The 18,507-nt window shown below is 47.5% G+C and overlaps 1 protein-coding gene across 1 annotated transcript in view; it reads left to right on the forward strand.

Moving 5' to 3' along the window:
• NSDHL (NAD(P) dependent 3-beta-hydroxysteroid dehydrogenase NSDHL) overlaps nt 1-17,042 on the forward strand; it is a 33,660-nt gene extending 16,618 nt beyond the window's left edge. Inside the window, exons 6-8 of the mRNA XM_074964273.1 lie at nt 7,821-7,963; nt 10,095-10,197; nt 11,306-17,042. Coding sequence (XP_074820374.1) covers nt 7,821-7,963; nt 10,095-10,197; nt 11,306-11,638 — 579 coding nt within the window. The 3' untranslated portion in view covers nt 11,639-17,042. The remainder of the gene's footprint in view (nt 1-7,820; nt 7,964-10,094; nt 10,198-11,305) is intronic.
• The last annotated feature ends 1,465 nt before the right edge of the window (nt 17,043-18,507 follow it).

The following is an 18,507-nucleotide window of genomic DNA, read 5'->3' on the forward strand; positions in this document are numbered from 1 at the left end:
TCTTCAGCTGGGTGTGGCCCTACCTGTGTTGGAGAACCTGTGCTGGAGAGCCTAATTCAGCAAAATGGAGAGGGAATCTAGGCTGGTGGAGCAGGATGAGGGGCTCAGTGAAACCACAGTACATCATTTGGCACCCCTCCCGGGGGTCTAACCCGTCACACGCAGCACCCAGTGCTTTGGCATGTAGTGCACCTCGAGCACTAGGCTCTTCCCAGCAGTGGTCCCCTTCACCAGTGCCCACGAAGAAGGCCAAGAAGAGGGACCTGGCACTGAGCAAACTGGATAACGGGGCTTTGGGCAAAGGACACTGCTTGGCTGGCCCACCCACACTGGAGCTGCAAGGGGGCTCTGCCTCGGGGAGTACCATCCCCCTATTGGACCCGCCACCAACTCTAGGGAGTGGTAGGGGAGCCAGGCTGATGGCTCAGTCAACGCCCTCTCAGCTCCCGGTGCCTGGAGAGCAACAAGCTCTCCCACCGCAATCAGTGCTGCTTGCAATGATGGACCCAGCTAAGGCTCCCCATAGAGGCAAGCCTGCCATGAGGGCCTCCCAGAAAGTAAGTGAGCACCCCCAGTCTCCAGAGCCAAGGCAGAGCCATGTGCCACACCATTGGTCTCCATGTCAGCCCAGGTCACCAGTTTGTCACTAGAGGTCGCCAGCACCGCTTTACCGGTCTTGCTCAAAGACTCGTCTAGAGAGAGAGACTGGTCGCCTTACAGTTGGCACCAGTCATCTTCGCGATGATGGTCACCATCGCCGAGGCCTCAGGGATGCTCCCCAACTCAGCATCTCTCCTCCTACTCGGTATTGGTTGGACCATTCCAGGCACCGGTCACTTGCAGCAATGATTAACCGCCAGACCCGGGCCTTGATGACCCCGCCCTGATCTCCGGAGGAAGAGGACTTCTCCAGCACGGAGGAAGTTCAGCCCCTCACCTAGACAGCAGCGCAACTGGACTCTAGAAGATGCATCCGCTGTGGCAGTGCTGACGTGACAGCAGGGTCAGTGGCTGACACAATGGTCCTATTGGAAGGCCTGGGGTGTACCCGTTATGCTGATGCCCCAGTCCCACCACTCCTTGGTTGCCACATCGGCCAAACCTCAGTCGGCACCGATGGCACTGGGCTCGGTGCAGGATGCGCTGGTGGGCGCTGTAGTGGAGGAATAGGTGCCCACCCTGAGGCCTCCTTCCTCTTCCGGGGAAGATGTCCTGGGCCGTCCCCTGATAGTCCAGTCCTCCTCACCGGAGGAGGAGGCGGAGGATGTGGCTGGGCCCTCCTGGCCTAGCCCACCAGATGACTTCAGAGATCATCAAGTGCTGCTCTGCTGGGTGGCCACCAACTTGGGCCTCAAGGCAGAGGAAATGATGGAGCAATCAGACACTTTATTCAGTGTGCTCTCCGTGTTCACCCCTGATCATGTCTCACTCCCGGTCCTGAATAGTGCCAAGACCATCTGGCAAACCACATCCTCCATCCCACCCACTTCCAAGAGGACAGAAAAGAAGTATTTTGTCCCCGCAAAGGGATTTGAATACCTATACATCCACCCCCCCACCCCCCCCCGGAGTTGTTGGTTGTGTCGGCAGCCAACAAAAGGACAAATGGGCCGGCAAGTTCCGTCCCAAAAAATGAGGCCAAGAGACTGGACCTTTTTGGGCTCTGGTGGAGGAAGGTACCGCGGCGGCACAGTGCTCCCTCCAGATGGCCTGGGATGCGGCCAATTCGGCTGCCAGGGTGGTCGCCTCAGCGGTGGTCATGAGGCACAGTTCCTGGCTCCAGACTGCTGGCCTATCCTAGGAGATGCATGCCTCTGTTCAGGACCTCCCGTTTGATGAAGTTGGGCTCTTCAACCAAATGAACGCAAGGATGCATAGCCTAAAGGATGGTCAGGCCACCCTCCACTCACTGGGGATGCATGGTAGCCATTCCGTCCACCCCCACCGCGAAGGCAGTGGTAGCCTCGGCAGGGACCTGTAAGGAGAAAGGACTCTGGTTTTAGTCGCCACCACCCCTGATCCTTCAACTCACCGGCACAGCCTGGCCCGGCAAAACACCATGGGGGCCGGAAGTGCTCAATTTGAGGGTTCGCTTGAGAGCGACGCACCAGTCACCTCCCTGGATCTGCCCCACCTTTTCCTCGACTGCCTCTTCTGTTTGGCCTGGTTGAGGGTTACCTTGGACCATTGGGTGTTAGACATCATGTCATCAGGCTACACCATCCAGTTTTCGGCCACCCCTCCCTCCCATCCCTCTTCAGGGACCCTTCTCACGAGCAGCTCCTTGTTCAGGAAATAAACCACCTTCTGCAACTGGAAGCGGTGGAGGAAGTCCCTGAGGAAATGGGGGGGGGAAAGGATTCTAGTCCCACTATTTCATGAACCTAAAGGCAACAGGTGGCCTACGTCCCATTCTGGACCTGCGATGGCTCAATAAATACCTCAAGAAGTCGAAGTTTTGCATGGTATCCATCATTTCCTCCCTAGCTCTGGGAGACTGGTATGCCGTTTGACTTGAGAGGTGCTTATTTCCATATCTCTGTTTTCCCAGGACACAGGTGGTTCCTTTGTTTCATGGTGGGCCAGTGCCATTTCCAGTTTACAGCAGTCCTCTTTGGCCTATGTCAGGGTTCCCTCCCCACTCTGAACTCTAGGGTACAGACGTGGGGACCTGCATGAAAGACCACCTAAGCTTATTTCTACCAGCTTAGGTTAAAAACTTCCCCAAGGCACAAATCTCTATTTGTCCTTGGACTGAGGTATGCTGTCACCACCAAGTGATTTAACAAAGAACCAGGGAAAAGGACCACTTGGAGTCCTCTTCCCCCAGCAATCCCCCCAAGCCTTTACACCCCCTTTCCTGGGGAGGCTTGAGAATAATATCCTAACCAATTGGTTAAATAATGATCAGAGACCCAAACCCCTGGGTCTTGGAACAATGGAAAAATCAATCAGGTTCTTAAAATTTTATTTAAAAAAAAAAAAGGTTAAAATCAGGATGGAAAATACTTTACAGGGTATTCAGATTCAAAACACAGGGTTCCCTTCTGGGCAAAACCTTAAAGTTGCAGAAAACAGGAATAAACCTCCCTCTTAGCACAGGGAAAATTCACAAGCAAAACAAAAGCTAAACTAATCCACCTTGCCTGGCTTACCTATACTGGTTGCAATATTGGAGACTTGGATTAGGATGGGTTGGAGAAGATGGATTTCTGTCTGGCCCCTTTCAGTCCCAGGAGAGAACAGCCACAGAAACAAAGAATCCAAAACAACACGCCCCCCCCCCCTTCGCGATTTGAAAGTATCTTTTGTCCCCATTGCTTCCTTTGGTCAGGTGCCAACCAGGTTATTTGAGCTTCTTAACCCCATACAGGTAAGGAGGAACTTTAGGTTACCCTTATGGTTATGACAGCCTATCCTCGGCTCTGCAGGTCTTTACAAAATGAATGGCCCCAGTAGATCCCAGGGGATCTAGTCTTATCTTGACGAGTGGCTCATCAAGGGCAGATCATGTACAGAGCAGCCTCAATCTGGTACAAGCCACATACCACGACTTGGGCCTGTTAGTGAACGAAAAGAAGTCAACCCTTGTACCAGTGCAATGGATAGAGTTCATCGGGGCGGTTCTCGACTCCACGCAGGCAAGGGCATTCCTCCTGGAGTCCTGCTTCTGAGACATGTCGGATGTAATCTCTTGTGTGAGGGATCATCTGCTCACCACCGCCCGCACCTGCCTAAGGTTGTTAGGTCATACCGCGGCCTGCACCAACATGGTCTACCATGCCTGGCTCCTTCTCCGCCTGCTGCAGGCATGGTTGGCGTCGGTCTACGTCCCCAACAGGCACAACCTGGACCCGGTAGTCGAGGTGCCAGACCACGTTTGGGCATCCCTGGCATGGTGACTGGACCCCGCATCAGTCTTGCAGGGAGTTCCCTTCACAGCTCCGGCCCCGTCGTTGACTCTGGTGTCCGATGCCTCAGACACAAGCTGGGGAGCCCACCTGTGAGGGTTCAGTACACAAGGCCGCTGGTCGGGGGTCAACTGCTCCCTCCACATAAATGTCAGGGAGCCTCAGGGCGGTTCACCTGACCTTCCAGGCTTTTCGGTCCCAGCTGCAAGGCAAGGTGGTTCAAGTCCTGATGGACAACATCGCCACAATGTTTTATATCAACAAACAAGGTGGAGCCAGGTCATAAGCCCTTTGCCGGGAAGCCCTCTAGCTCTGGGACTTGTGTGCAGCATGTCATTTAGCTTGTGGCAGCGCACCTTCACGGGACCAGGAACATTTTGGCGGATCACCTCAGCAGAACCTTCTCATCTTGTCACGAGTGGTCTCTCCACCCCGATGTGGTCTACCAAATCTTCCGGAAGTGGGGGTCTCCCCAGGTGGACCTGTTTGCGACTTGCCAGAACAGGAAGTGCCAGCTGTTCTGCTTGTTCTGGGGAATAGACAGGGACTTCCTATCGGACGCCTTTTTACTCCTGTGGTCTGGGGTTCTGATGTACGCTTTCTTGCCAGTGTCGTTGCTCCACAAGGTCCTCATGAAGGTCAAGCAGGACAAGGCCAAGGTCATCCTGATCGCCCTGGCTTGGCCTCGCCAGCACTGGTTCAGCATGCTTGTGGACCTGTCAGTGTCGGACCTGGCCGGATCTCCTGTCGCGGAATCACAGCTGTCTCCTGCACCCGAACCTGGCAGCGCTGCACCTCACAGCTTGGTTGCTCCATGGTTGACTACTGAGAAGCAGGAGTGCTTGGTTAGAGTCCAGCAGGTCCTACTGGGAAGCAGAAAGCCCTCCACTAGAGCTACTTATCTGGCTAAATGGAAAAGCTTCATGTGCTGGACTTTTGGCCCGAGGGGTTGGGCCTGAGCAGGTCTCGCTGCAGCTGATCCCGAACTACCTTGTGCATCTTCAGCTCCAAGCCTTGTCCCTTTTATCCATTAAGGTCCACTTGGCTGCTATATCAGCCTTTCACTCTCCGTTCCAGGGCAGATCAGTCTTTGCCCATGGCATGACGGTCTGGTTCTTAAAAGGTCTGGAGCGGCTCTACTCTCAAGTCTGGGATCCTGGAACTCAAGCAGCTCACGAAAGCACCCTTCGAGCCCTTGGTGTCCAGTTCTCTTCTGCTCTCCTGGAAGGTGTCATTTCTGGTGGCGATAACTTCTTTCCAAAGGGTTTCCGAGATTAGGGCATTCACATTGGAAGCACTGTATACTGTGTTCTTCGAGGATAAGGTCCAGCAGCTGCCACACCTGGCTTTCCTGCCCATGGTGGTTTCGCAATTTCACGCCAGCCAGGACGTATTCTTGCCAGTCTTCTTTCCAAAGCCTTATAAGTTTGAGGAGGAGTGTAGCTTGCACTCCCTGGATGTCAGGAGAGTGCTAGCCTTCTACATCAAAAGGACCACACTATTTCACAAGTTGACTCAGTTGTTCATCGCGGTGGCAGATAGGATGAAAGGCCATTGTGTGTCTGCCCAGAGGATTTTATTTTGGATCACTGCCTGCATCCGTTTCTGCTATGATTGGCTGAAGGTGCCTCTGCCAGCAATTGTAACCCCCCACTCAACTAGAGCTCAGGCCTCGTCGGCTGCCTTCCTAGCCCAAGAGCCTTTCAAGATATCTGCAGGGCTGCTATCTGGTAGTCCATTCACACATTCATATCTCACTACGTGCTTACCCAACAAGCTCAAGACAATGCTTGCTTTGGTAGAGCAGTGCTGCAAGCTGCACGACTGTGAACTCCGAGCCCACCTCCGTTAATACTGCTTGTGAGTCACCTAGAACGGAATCGACATGAGCAAGCACTCGAAGGAAAAATGGTTACCCACCTTTTCATAACAGTTGTTCTTTGAGATGTGTTGCTCATGTACATTCCATTACCCAACCTCCTGCCCCTCTGTTGAAGTTGCTGGCAAGAAGGAACTGAGAAGGGTGTAGGGCCGGTGGTGCCTGATATACCGATGCATGAGCATGGCACTCAAGGGGGCGCCACAGCTGGCCTTCCAGATACCGATAAGACAAAAGTCTCCAACTGTGCATGTGGGCGCACACACTCCTGGAATGGAATGGATCTTGAAGAACAACAGTTACGAAAAGGTGGGTAACTGTTTTTTTTTTTTTTTTATTTAGTCTCCTTGCTGACAATCTCAGCAAAGAGGTTAATGAGCCATAAAGAATGCATGAATATCTGTCATGTAGAGACGATGGAGACTTTCAAAAATACAAATAGCGGTTTGCAAGCATCTTTGAAAGTCTCCCTGGTGCCTTTAAAATAGCATTGTGGCACACTGATGGTGCAGTGGAAAAGATGCTTTCACAGCAGATGCTCATGCTGTTCCTGTTCTTTGGATAAATATAGAGCTTTGTCTTCACAGCTGTCAAACCTGCCCTTATACCAGCAGTACCTTTGCTTAATAGAAAAGAGAGCAAAGTAAACCTGTGGTATAAGTTATGCTATTGAAGTAGGGTATACGTTTGAGACATGTTTATTTGTGCAGAAGGTGTGCCAGAGGATTAGTGTGGAAAGAGCAGGAAGGTGAGACTGAGACCGGTAAAGTTAAAGGGACACTGTCAACTTAATCACATGTTGTACAAACACATTTTGTTGCCTCTGGTGCGGAGAACATCTTCCATTATGAAAGTAAAAACTTGTCTGTCTTTGTGCACTTTGCATTTTCTCCCACTTGGGACATTGAAAATCTCTGAAGTCTGTTTCACATTCAAATTCTTAGTGCTGCAGGAGTTGGGTGTTAAATATGGCAGGGGACTGTTTTTAAATGAAACAAAACCAAATCCTTGTAATTGGAATTAAAAAAATGTATGGAAATAGTCTAAAGTTTCATAAAGTTTTCAGCAGAATTTATATTTGAATCCCCAGTTTGAGGTGACCCTTAAGCAAAAGTATTAGGCTTAACAGCCTTTTTGCATTCCTTGAAAAAACCCTTAATTTTTTTTTAAAAAACGCCATGTACTTGCTATTCAAAAATCGCATCAGCGCATCTATTCATTTGCAAACTCAGCTGCCTTGCAGATTGATGAACTAATGGAGTAGGAGGCTTATGAATACACGATTAGACAAATCCAGCCCAATACGCCCATAATTATGCCTTTTGTTTTTGGCAAAGCAGTGGAACTATCCATATTTATTTGCACATACTACTCAGTATTTCATAACAAATAACACTGGGTTTCTTCTGGGAAAGACACCAGCTGCTGGAATATGGTAGAACATGTTGTTTGGAAACTCCTAATGGAACTAAAACTAAACTAAGTCTGCATGTTATCAGTTGGTGATTCCAGTGGAGTGAGATGATGCTTTCTCAAAAAGTGGATTAAGGGAGCTAATGATGGAAATTTTTCATTTGTTGACGAGCTAAAGGATTTTGGGGTGGAGAAATAATTCTTTCTACTTCTCCTATTCCCCACTACCTCAGCAAGGGGTGGATGGAGTGGTGCAGTTCCAAAAGTTCCAGGGTTCCACTGTTCACCTATAGATATGATTTCTTTGGTCCTTCTTGAGAGACCTGAAGAGTCTCTCTTTTGTTGGCTGATCTGTGAAGTTGTGTCTGACAATGAAACTGGATGCGGCCTTGTCTGCTGCCTTCTTGGCAGGAAGAGGAGTGAAAAAAAGGAGGCGATCCAGAGGGAAAAGGTGTTCCACAAAGGCATAGATGGGCATTAGCTCATACATTGATGCTGGAGAAAGGTTCCCCCCAAAATGCGGAGGAAGCAGTTCTATGGGATGATGCAAGGGATGCATTTCTAAGCCGTCTGTTGGTCTCACCAGTCTTTCTTGACTAACTTTTTGTCTCCCACAGGAAGTGCTAAATGCTAATGACCCAGATGATGATTTCTTCACAACTGCCATTCGCCCTCATGGGATATTTGGTCCCAGGGACCTCCAGTTGGTTCCCATCCTCATTCAGGCAGCTAAGAGTGGCAAAATGAAGTTCATGATTGGGTGAGAGAGACTTATATCTTTGGTATCAAATTTCCCATGAGACAAAGTGACATACCCCATTTGGAAGAGAATCTTATTAGATCTGTAGTGTCAAAGATGTGGATGGTGCTTCTCCAATGTTAAATCAAAGGCCCTGCCTGGAGATGCCCAAGAACTAGGCAGAATGTGTGATTTAACAGTCCATCAACTTCTGCACAGAACCTACTCAGGAATCATAACATTTTTTCCCAGGAAATGATGGGTTCCCCAGCTATACCACCACTGCTTTGACCCAGGATTCATTTTGAAGAAGCCTTCTTTTTGTGGGATACTGGCACTGAGATGAGTTTGTCTCCTGTTTGAAGAGACATCAATTGAGCTATCTATTAACCATCTAGAACAAATGTATATAATTATAATATAACTATGTACAAATATTGCTTAATGCACTACTGGATGGTGCTCAGACTCAACAGTAATGAGAGTGGCATATGAGTCTTTATCAGATAGACCATCTTTAAGAGTTTCTTGTTCTATGTCAGTTTATAGTGAAGATTCTTGATCATTATGGCTAAATTATGATTGTGACATTACAGGTCAAAACAAAGATTGACCTATAAATCAGAGAGAAGTTACATTTAAATGCCACAGCCCTAGTAGTTTGGACAGTAGTTCAAAGCTGACTAGTCACACATTCATCATGGTCAAGTTATGTTCATATGTAATATGCAACAAGACCTGACAGAACATGGATTGTGTTACGTTAACTCATCTAGTGTTATACAATTGTTGCATTCGACTGTCTTATTGTGATCTCAACTTTAAATTGCATTTTGATATTCATATTGATAACTATAATAAAGTTCAAAAACTTTGCTTCCTCATTGCAAGTGGCACAACTCATAGTGTGGAATTTAAAATTTAGAGCAAGAAATAGTACTGACTGTGATTAAGACTTTTTTTAGACTCATGTATTGTGATTTAAAAAATAAATTTCCCATCCAGTTTATAATAGATTTAATTGCATACTGGGAGGGGTAGGTGTGTGTGTGAGAGACCTATTTAGAGAGAGAGGTGTCTTGTGTGGCTTGTGTTAGCTTGCACTTGTGCCATCAATTAAATTTACCTTTTCAAGCTGCTTTATGAATCATGAATCCAAATAAATTTAAGCTTCCCCTTCTTATGTTACTGAAACATTTCTTTTATAGTCTCCATTTTCCTCCCTCAGAAGGGTGTTGGCTCTGTAGAACTAGAAACACCTATGTATTCCCTTCCAGTGAAGACTCTTTTCTTTTCTATCTTTGTATGACCCATTAAAGCCACAAGGACTGAAAATTACAAATCATCAGGAAGTTGTTTCACAACAATTTGCTTTCAGGGACAGGGGCTGGGAGAGTGCATCTGACAATCCAGTTGTTGATTTAATTAGGCTCTTAAAGAGAAATGAACACAGTGGGTTAAATTCAACTCTGATGTAAGCAGGTGAAGATCCCCCTCATTTTGGCCAGGGCTAAATTTGGATGAAATGTAATTTTAATGCGTCAGGCAAATTTATAATTGAGCAGAAAGCTTGTCCTTAAATAACCCTTCGTGTGCTAGATACAATAGTCATATCTGTTCTGCTTCTGTGGATTGTTTCACTGATGTTCTGTGGGTCCCAGAACCTTCAGATTTCAATTAGATGTGACTGCAGGTTTTAAAGCCTTACCTGGGACATTGGACAGGAGCTGGGATGGTGCCAGGCTTGCTCCTGAGTAGTGATTTAGGCTTTGTCTACACTAGCACTTTTATTGATCGGGGTGTGGGGGGAAAAAAACACGCTCTCCCATCAACATAGCTACCACTGCTCATTGGGATGGTTTAATTATGCTGGTGGGAGAGCTGTCTCCCATTGGCATAGAGCAGCTACACAGGAGACCTTACAGAGGCGCAGCTGCAGCGGTACAGCTGTGCCACTGTAAGGTCCGTAGTGTAGACAAAGCCTTAGAGGCTTCTTGTTCAGAAAGGGGTTGGCCTGAAGCAGGACCTTTTTCTGACATCTGGGGAAGAGGTAGCTGGGAGCTCAGCTATGTTGGTAGCTTTGCCTTTTGCCACTTGCTGATTTTCAGCTGCCTTGTACATTGAGATAAGCTTTTTCCTTTTGTGTATGCAGGGATGGGAAGAACCTAGTAGACTTTACCTTTGTGGAAAATGTGGTCCATGGGCACATACTAGCTGCAGAGCATCTTCATAAAGACTCTCCCCTGTGTGGGAAGGTAAGGTAGTCTCCCCATTGCATATGGATAGCAAAACTGGGTGTGATCAGAGGTTCCATTTCTTTGTGTCTTAGCTCTTCTTTCCTCTCAGTGACTTGGATGAATTTTTATTACACAGGAAAGTGACTGCACTAACTAGAATAAAACCCACTATGAAAAAGTGCTGTGTAAACTTTCCCCAGACTCCGTCTCCTCACCCGCACATGCACTACTCTGCCACACCCCATGGTCGGGACTTAACTGAGGTTGGGGGAGTGTGGTACCCTATCCATGCTCTGCCCATACTCCTGAAATAGCTGCATGTTTCTGCTAATAGGATTGGCAATAAAATAGTTAATACTGACATGGAAGTATTGGTCTCAATGGGATGTTAACTTTGAAGACCAATGGAGGTAGTTCATACCTTGTAGTTATTTTTCTTCTTTGTCTGCAGATTCATTCAGATGGCTGTGCATCTGGTAAAAGCTTCTCGCAACCATAAGGGCTAAAGATAGTCTTTAAAGTTACTGCTCAATCAAAGCTTTAGGCACTTAAAAAGTATAACACAGCAGTTACAAAACACCTACTCCAGCAGAAATTCTCAAGGTTATCTTTGGGTAAAGAATTAAACAGTGCAACAATCACTAATAGTCTGAGGTCTTGTCTACACTTAAAATGCTACAGTGGCACAGCTGCGCAGCTGTAACGCTTCAGTATAGACACTGTCTACACTAATGGGAGGGTTGGTCCCATCGGCATAGGTAATCCACCTCCCCGAGAAGCGGCAGCGAGGTCAACAGAAGAATTCTTCTGTCAACCTAGAGCTGTCTACATGGGGACTAGGTAGGCTTAACTATGCCACTCGGGGGTGTGAATTTTCACTTCTGGTTTGTTGGGAGCAGTGGGCTCTCTTAACAAGGGAAGGAGTTGTAGTTCCATAAATGGCCATTTCTTGATATTAAATATAGTTAATTTTTCTTTTTTAAGTCTGATACTAAGAGTCATCAGAGCAAAGCTGCGGGTGTTAATCTATTCAACAATAAAATGAAATTAAAACTAGGGCTTTATAAAAATGTGTCCAAATTGTCACATTTAACCACAAGGCTTTTTTTGTGTTCTTTTTTTTCAGGCATTTCACATCACAAACGATGAGCCAGTCCCTTTCTGGTCATTCATGTCCCGTATCTTGACTGGCTTGAACTACAGTGCACCCAAATACCAAATACCCTATTGGGTGGCATATTACTTAGCCCTCTTAGTGTCTCTGGTGTTGCTGCTGCTGAGTCCAGTCATCACGATCAAACCTACCTTCACCCCCATGCGGGTAGCATTAGCTGGGACATTCCATTACTACAGCTGCAAGAGGGCCAAAAGGTACATGGGCTACAAGCCGGTGGTGAGCCTGGATGAAGCAGTGGAGAGGACTATCCAGAGCTATTCCCACCTACGTCGGGCCAAGTGAGGAGACCCAGAGGAACCCCTCTAGCTAACACAAGGGCATCGAAGAGACCCTAATTCTCTGGACAAATGAACCTTTCTTCAAGCCTCTCCTAGGGATAATGCATTTCTCTGGATTGAAGGACTTCATCCTGTAATTGTACTAACAGCCTGTACCACCCTGTGACTGCTTTGTGTGACAACCTGTTCTAAAATAGCTATTGGCTGCTACTCTGTTTGAATAAACACCCGAATGTTTCCTCCTAAAATAGTGAGCTAGCACATCCACATTCCATCCCCGGCTCTGTCCGCCCATGTCTTCTATTTCACTGCTTTGGTGACTATGCCAGCCTTTCCTAATGGCTGTGGATTGAGTAACAGAATAGGCACAGGAGGAAGGGGGCGAGCAAGCTGCTGGACCACCTCTGGTTGTGGAGGACCCCTTGGTACCAGCTTCCTCCTACTTGTCACCAGACAAGGCTATAGTGGGGCCCCTTCCACTGGTTCCCTAGAATGATGGTACAGCACATAAGGAGCTGTTAAAGAGGGTTGCCGCCAACCTGGGCCTCCAGGCGGAGGACTTAGAGGAGCCCGCAGACTCTCTCTATGATATTATCTGCCCCTTAGCCCCAGCCAGGATAGCTTTCGCCTTACATGAGGGGGTCACGAAAATTACAAATGCCCTCTGGTAAGCCCCTTCCTCCTTGCCTCCGATCTCCAAGTGATTTGGTCCGCTTGCATAAGGGCTTGTTATGAGCTGGCAGGGGATTTGGGTCCCCGGTCACTCAGTGAAAACTGATAATCAGAGTCCACTTGCCTAGAGTGCAGGCATCCTTGGCGGCCTTCCTGGCACGTGTTCCGATCCAGGACATCTGTAAAGCCATGATGTGGTCCTCGGCACACGTTTGCGGTGCACTATGCCATCACGCAGCAGGCCAAGGACGATGCTGGGTTCGGCAGAGCTGTGTTGCAGGCTACATGTTCATGAACTCCATGGGTAGTGCTTGGAATCGCCTAAGTTGAATGGACATGAGCAATCACTCGAAGAAAAGACAGTTCCCTTTTTCCGTAACTGGTGTTCTTTGAGATGTTACGCATGTCTATTCAACGACTCCACCTCCTTCCCCACTGTTGGAATTTTTGACAAGAAGGAACTGAGGGTAGAGGGAGCTGCCGGCAGCCTATATGGCATAGCATATGTGCGCCACTCCAAGGGGCGCCAGAGCTGGTCCCCTATGGAGACTGCTGAGGGAAAAACTTCTGGCACTGGTGCATGTGGTGAGCACACCCCCTAAGTTGAATGAGCAACACATCTCGAAGAACACCAGTTATGGAAAAAGGTAACTGTCTTTTGCAACCCCCAAGAGTGTGAAATTTAAAGTTTGGATTCTAGACCACAATCCTTTGGCAACGAGTGGCCTCTGTGACATGCTATACTGCCTGAGTAGACAGGACGGTGCTGAAACCTCTTGGGTCCATATCCTGCCTCTAGCTTCAGTTGGAGCCAGGTGCCATCTTGGGTTTTTCCTGTAACCAGAATATGCCATGACACTGCTAAACCACAGTTGCCATTACTCATTTCTGTACTGCATGGTCCTGCAGAGAGCATAATGAGAAAACAAGCTTCTCTCCTCAAAGCTTACACCTAAATTAAACTTTTTTGCCATTATCTACCTCTTTGCCCTCCCTGGCTATCCAATTCTGTGTTGGTTCTCTGCCAACTTGTATCCTACCACAATGGAATGCACCTGCAATCGTGAGGTCATGCCACTTTAGGGTGGGGGTTTTGACACCCTGACTTTGTGAAAGGCCTGTAATGCTTCCTGTGCTAAAGTGTGTTGGGATATGTAAGGGTTAAGTAAAGACCTGGGAAACTGCTGGTGTGCTAGCATGGTAGTAGGAAGTAAAGGCACAGACAGGCACCGTTTCTTCACTTGACAGATAAAGTTACCATCCCTCTCCCTTCCCTTCTGTTTGTTAAGGATAGATAAGCATTGTAGTTGCATAAGGAATGTGATTATCTGAAGGATACCCTTTGTGTAAAGAAGTGTTCTCCCCCGTCCCTTCCTTTCCCAGCTACATAAATGAGCTCGGAATCATGGCCTCTTTCTCCCTCCCCTGTGAACTGCTGATTTAAGGGAACTTGTGGCTACAATTACTGCAAAGAAATGTGTCTTCAATGTAAAAATGTCTATAATATGCTTAATGCTGTAAACAGGGGCGGGTATAATTATATTTGATATATAGCTATTAATATTCATTATATGGGCATTCATATTATCAAATAAGGGTTTTGGGGGGTGTTGTAGTAAAGGGGGGTATTTACATATTAACTTAGATAAAAGAGCGTGCTGTGATTAACTCAGTGCTTTCTTGACAATTGGGTCGAGAGGAACAAGTACTGCAATAATGAAGCCCATTTACTCAATCTGCCTCTGGGTCAGCCTGCTCTTCTTTTCATCTCTAACAGAGTGGGGAAGCACTAGCGTGTGTTGTGCTCTTCGCCGAGTAGTCAGGCAAGTTACTAGTTTCCGAATGTGTCTTATTGCACTTCCACTTTTAGCATTTTGTGTGAGAGGAAGCATGGGCCTGGGATTTACTCGCTTCTGACCTTGGACCCATCTCTTAGCCTCTCTGGGCCTCATTTTCCTATCTGTAAGTTGTGGGACACTTGCCCTGTGTTGTGAGGATGAATGCAGAAGGGATTGTGAGGTGCTCAGACCCCAGGAATGAGGGCGAGATAAGTACAGTACCAATGATAGAAAGTGAAAAATGAGCTGTTAGAGGCAATATTGAGGTTGGCCTGCAGGTGGCACTTGCCAGCTAGAATTGTCTGCCAGCTTCTGTTTTCACCATACCACAAGTACTGTCTATCTCAACTATCAGCAGTAATTGCAATGGAGGGCTGCCCCTTTCCTCTCCTGTTGTAGATCATCAGGGTATCAAGTGAATGTAGAATCTAGCCAGAAGTGCTATAGGACCTGGAACCTTGAGACTGGTTGGACTGGTGTAATGTAAGGAGCAGTGTGCGTGCTAGAATTTTCCCTCTAAAACCCAGCTCATAAAGAGAGAAATAAATGAGAGACTGTGATAGGTGAGGTAGCTAGAATGGTCTCCCTGTGCTGGTAGCTCACAAAAAGCATATGAGAGAATTGGACGGACCCACTAGGTACTCCTTATTGATTAGGTCACCTCACCATCTCTTCAACATAGCATCACTAGCCTTTATTTTCCAAACCAGATAAAAACCTTGCACTATGGCTGGGCTGAAGTCAGATGTTAACATGGCTGAAACTATAGCCACTAGCTTAGAGACACCTCTTCTCCATAAGGACCCAGATCCACACAGGGACTTAGATGATGCAGTGCTGAGTGTCGTGGCTCCCATCTTTTAGGTGCCTAGAGAATGACAGAACACAACAGTGAGCCACAGAGCCTGAGTTTGGCTCCAAGGTTCCGTATACAATGAATGGGGAGAGATAGGTACCTTAGAATTTGAGTCACAGAAGCCAGCATGCCAGGTGGGGAGCTGCCTAAAGTAGCCAATGGGAGATGCTGAGCTGAGAGGTGTGTGCTAAGTCCTGACCCCCTCTCAGAGATGATGCCTAATTCCAGGCTGCAGGCAGGGGCCTCACAGTGCTTAGTGTTCCAGGAACAGGAACCAGCCACTTTGGCATCCGGTGGTTTAAGCACCTAAGGTACTTTTGTGGGGAATAAGTCAGGCACCTGCTTCACTTCACACAACACAGCTGAAGGAGGAGGCAGTGGCATCTCAGCAGTTAGAGCACTTGCCTAAGACATGGGACACCTGGGTTCAATTCCCCCCCTCTGCCAGACAGGGAGAAAGGGTTTGAACTGGGCAAGTGCCCTACCACTGAGGTGCTCCCTCAATCTCCTCTCAAAGCTGTTCCACTGTGGGTAACTAATGATTCTTCTTCAAGTAGATGCAGATGTGTATCCTATGTGTGTTCTGTGCACAGGGGCTGGAGACTTTTGCCTAGCAATACCTATAGAGAGGCAGCATTTGTGCATGTAGTCCTTCCTGTGATTCTATGAGGTGACCCCCCTCAATTCCTTCTTACTGCCTGTCAACTGCAGTTGTAGCGCTGCGATTGTTGCTTCACAATCTCACAAATTTATATCTTAGCCTAGTTGTATATAGTTGGTGTTTGTTAAAAGTTTTCAGTATAGTGGTAGTGCTCCTGGTGATGCCCTTACTGGGGTTCAAGCATTACCCTTCATGTGGAGAGGTGATTCCTAACAGTGACCCCACAGACGGTGCTCGCTCTGCCTCAGCGAAGCCCACTCTAAGGAGTGCTGTGCGATCTGCAGATTGTTCAAGAAACTGACTCAGGTGGTGTGGGCCTTTGCTTTAAACAGCACCTGCTTGAGCAGGCCATGAGGCTTGACCTGGTACCAAGGCCTTCCGCTGGCTGCAGATCACCCGCTGGCTCAGAAAGTGTTACTGCCTCCTGTTCTAGAGCAGGGACCTCTCCAAAGAGGTGCAGGAGTTGTTCCCCATCAGCGGTGCCAAAGAAGAGGTCACATAAGACTGACTAGGAGCACCCTAGGTCTTGGGGCAACTCCTCTGCTTCCTCTAAGAAGAGCATTGACTGGGACTGTTCGGCATGCGGAATGGCATGGGTGGTGTGATGTTGTTGACATGAACTGTGACTGTATAGGTCATTGTTGCAACCAAGGTCCTATGGTGGCACCAGGTCTTGTACAGAGGAGGTCAAGTGGGGTGTCTATGGAAAGGTGGTAGTTTGCTGGTTATGATTATGCTGTCTGTATGTGTGTATCATTTTTGTATTTGAAGTTATGAATATTGGTTATCTACTTGTATCTCAATGTGTTTGGTTCTAAGTAGCCTCAGTGAAGCATTTGGTCAGCTTCTTGAGAAAGGACTGTTCTCACTAAGTGCCCAATCAAGAAACACTTAACTGACAATGGACTTTGGGAGACACCAATCCACATCTGAGCTTTCCTGGGAACATTCAAACTAACGTAAACAATGGCGTTGGCCTGCAAAAAGCTGAATCATTCATGGACATGTGACTTGGCCACGTGGCTACAAACTCAATCTTGTTGCTGTGATTTTGCACAGGAGAACAAAGGGGTTTCCACCCACAAGAGAATATAAATGGCCCTGGAAACCCCTCCATTTTGTCTTCTGCTGGCTTAAGAGATGGCCTCTCTACCCCCAAGAGCTGCCTGAAAGAAACTGGAACAAAGGACAGTAACTATGGGGGTGTGAGTGATTGCTGGACCCAGACTAGGAAGGAGTACAGTCTGTGAAAGAAGCTTATTGGAACATCTCTAAGTGTGAGATTTACCTGTATGCAGTTTCTTAATGTGTTAGGCTTAACTTGCGTGTTTTTGTTTCATTTTGCTTGGTAACGTACTTTGTTCTGTCTGTTATTACTTGGAACCACTTAAATCCTACTTTTTATACTTAATAAAATCACTTTTGCTTATTAATTGACCCAGAGTACGTAATTAATACCTGGAAGAGCAAACAGCTGTGCATATCTCTCTATCAGTGTTATAGAGGGCGGACAATTTGAGTTTCCCCTGTATAAGCTTTATACAAAGTAAAACTGATTTATTTGGGGTTTGGATCCCATTGGGAGCTGGATGTCTGGGTGCTAGAGACAGGAGCATTTCTTAAGCTGTTTTCAATTAATTCTGCAGCTTTGGGGCGCGTGGTTCAGATCCTGGGTCTGTGTTGGAGCAGACTGGCGTGTCTGACCTTGACAAGTCAGGGTTCTGGAGGCCCAAACTGGCAGAGAAAACTGACTCAGAGGTAGTCTTAGTCTCCACACCATTCATGATCTTATATACCTCTATCATACCCCCTTTAGTCTCCTCTTCTCCAAAGCAAAGAAAGGCCGGGAGGGGATGTTCTCCTACGTCCCATAAAGGGAAGGAGAGGGCTGAAGGAGAACAAAGACCTGCGAGGGGCAGCTCTTCCCCTCTGGACAGAGGTCAGTCCCTGACTCCCGCTGATTGGCCGAGCCCACTCCAGGACTCGCCTGCCACTCCAGGGAGTGGCAGAAGTACTCGGCACCTGGCAGTGTCATCCACTCTGGAGGCCTTTCAGGCCTTGATCTCTTTGGTAGAAAGATTTATTCTGCCTCCAGCTGAGAGTGGCCAACCACCAGGACTTGCTTGGCCGCTATGATTTTAATATCTGGCAGTCCATGGCCAAGTTCTTGGCTGCACTGCCAGAGGACCTCATGAAGGAATTCCTGGTGGTCCTGGATGAGGGAAGGGCGGCAGCCAGGGCAGCCCTCCAAGTGGCCTCAGATACCACAGACTCTACAGCCCGAACTGTGGCCTCCATGATTTCAATGAGGCGTGTGTCCTGGTTGCAAACATCAGGCCTTTCGATGGAGGTTCAGCAGTCCATCTGTAGTAGTAGGATTTTATGTTTGTATTTTATATAATTTAGAATGAAGGATAAAGAAAAATAATATAGTATGTATTAAATGTATGGATGTATGATTTGATCATATTCTGCCAGCCACCCTTTTTAAATAGCAGAAAGGAATGGCCTAATGGGCCATCAGCCAGAATCTGTGTCTGGACTGATTTCAAGGCAGTAACAGATCCTTTGAGGGTCACCAATTTGTTGTAGGTTAAGCATTTTAAAATAAGTAAAGGAATGCCATGATTGTTTCTTTTTTTTTTTTTTTTTGCACTGCAATTTGATGTTCAAAATGTTCTGTGTAAATTAATTCTGTTGTGGGTGTGAATGAGGAATGTGTGGGTTAAGAGATAAGTGTGAAGGCCATTGCTGAACCAGATGGCCTAGGGAGGAGCTGGAGACAGACGCAAGGGCTCCAGGAGGCAGCAACACACCCCTATTGAAGCATCAGAGGAGGGCAGATT

Source organism: Natator depressus, chromosome 9, assembly GCF_965152275.1.
Source record: "Natator depressus isolate rNatDep1 chromosome 9, rNatDep2.hap1, whole genome shotgun sequence".
Taxonomy (NCBI): domain Eukaryota; kingdom Metazoa; phylum Chordata; order Testudines; family Cheloniidae; genus Natator; species Natator depressus.